General features: G+C 43.4%; 1 protein-coding gene across 2 annotated transcripts in view; it reads left to right on the plus strand.

Annotated features, from left to right (window-relative positions):
* The first annotated feature begins 451 nt into the window (after positions 1-451).
* The window catches only part of NECTIN2 (nectin cell adhesion molecule 2), a 97,279-nt gene continuing 96,358 nt past the window's right edge, over positions 452-1,372 (plus strand). Inside the window, exon 1 of one of the 2 annotated variants that reach the window (XM_056542412.1) lies at positions 452-727. In XM_056542412.1, the coding sequence (XP_056398387.1) occupies positions 688-727 (40 nt within the window). In that variant the 5' untranslated portion in view covers positions 452-687. The remainder of the gene's footprint in view (positions 728-1,372) is intronic. The other variant, XM_056542413.1, reaches the window with a different exon arrangement.

Raw genomic sequence — 1,372 nt, forward strand, 5'->3', positions numbered from 1 at the left:
GAGTGAGAACCTCCCATTCCTTCCCCCTTTTTCAGGCGTTGTTGTCTTGGGAACCTAAGTAAATGTGTTCTGCACTCACAGGACTTCTGCACCCAACTTTCCAAGACCCTGAGCCTATGAAGCAATCAGAGAATATGAAGGATTTCTGCCTAGATGGCCAAAGCCACTACTAAGTGCCAATCCTACTGGTTATCACCCAGCTTTCCTAGAACTAGATGCAGCTAAAGAACAGCTTATTTGTTTTTATATTTTATTTCTTTCTTTCCAGTATCCTCGCCCTTTAAACCATCTGCTGGCCTCTTGCTTATTCTCAGTTATTAATACATTGCATGTAATTCCAGCAGCCATAGACTTCATTAGATCCGGGCTGTCCTCTCTTTGCATGTCAGATCATGCAGTGTCCTAGATTTTTCACAGGCGTGCAGGCGCGAGGGGGTTAATCCCTGGATGAACAGGTGAAAGGGGAGGGGCCTAGTATGATAATAGTAAAGAGTGACGTCAGCAGCTGGGAGCAGTTCCACAGTGCGAGCTCTGGAGAGGGAGAGGTGATTGATACTGGAGAGAGAGAAGGAGCTGAGACTCCTATAGGAGCCTGCCTGTACTGATCCAAGGGGAGAGAGACAGCAGGGAGTGCCAAGAGACAGCTGGAGACAGTGCCAAGAGACAGCTGGAGACAGTGCCTGCAGGATGCAGCTATTCTTCCTTCTGCTGGGACTGCTGTGCTCAGGTAAAGTGACAGCTCCCCCCTGGACCCCCCATACTTTACACTGCACCCCCTACACACAGGTGACCTCCCCCATAGACACCATTAAACTTCCCTCTTGCAATATGGCCCTATTAGACCTTGAGATGTTACCTGTATGGCCCCCATATACAGCCCTACCCTCCCTTACCGTCTCTTCTGTGTATACATTAGCCCTGAGATCCCTATAGACTCCTATAATGCCCTTCTTCATCCCTAGGCTGCGCCTTGTGTTATGTAGCTATTTGTTTGTTTGTTTATTTTTGTATTTACATTGTTACATTTGTATCAACGGTTGTTGTATCAATGTATCTGATATCCCTGGCATTCTCTAGGCTGTAGCTGCTGATCTATATGCCCAGGCTGCCTCTATATATATATGTATATATATATACCCAGGCTCGATCTATATACCCAGGCTGTCTCTCTCTCTCTCTATCTATCTATCTATCTATCTATCTATCTATCTATCTATCTATCTATCTATCTATCTATCTATCTATCTATCTATCTATATATATATATATATATATATATATATATATATATTTATATTGGTATGGCAGCATTCTCTATATACATCTATACCAGTTCTATATACTAAAGTCCCCTATTGTTTTTATGTATTTC

The sequence above is a fragment of the Hyla sarda genome, chromosome 10 (assembly GCF_029499605.1).
Source record: "Hyla sarda isolate aHylSar1 chromosome 10, aHylSar1.hap1, whole genome shotgun sequence".
NCBI lineage: Eukaryota > Metazoa > Chordata > Amphibia > Anura > Hylidae > Hyla > Hyla sarda.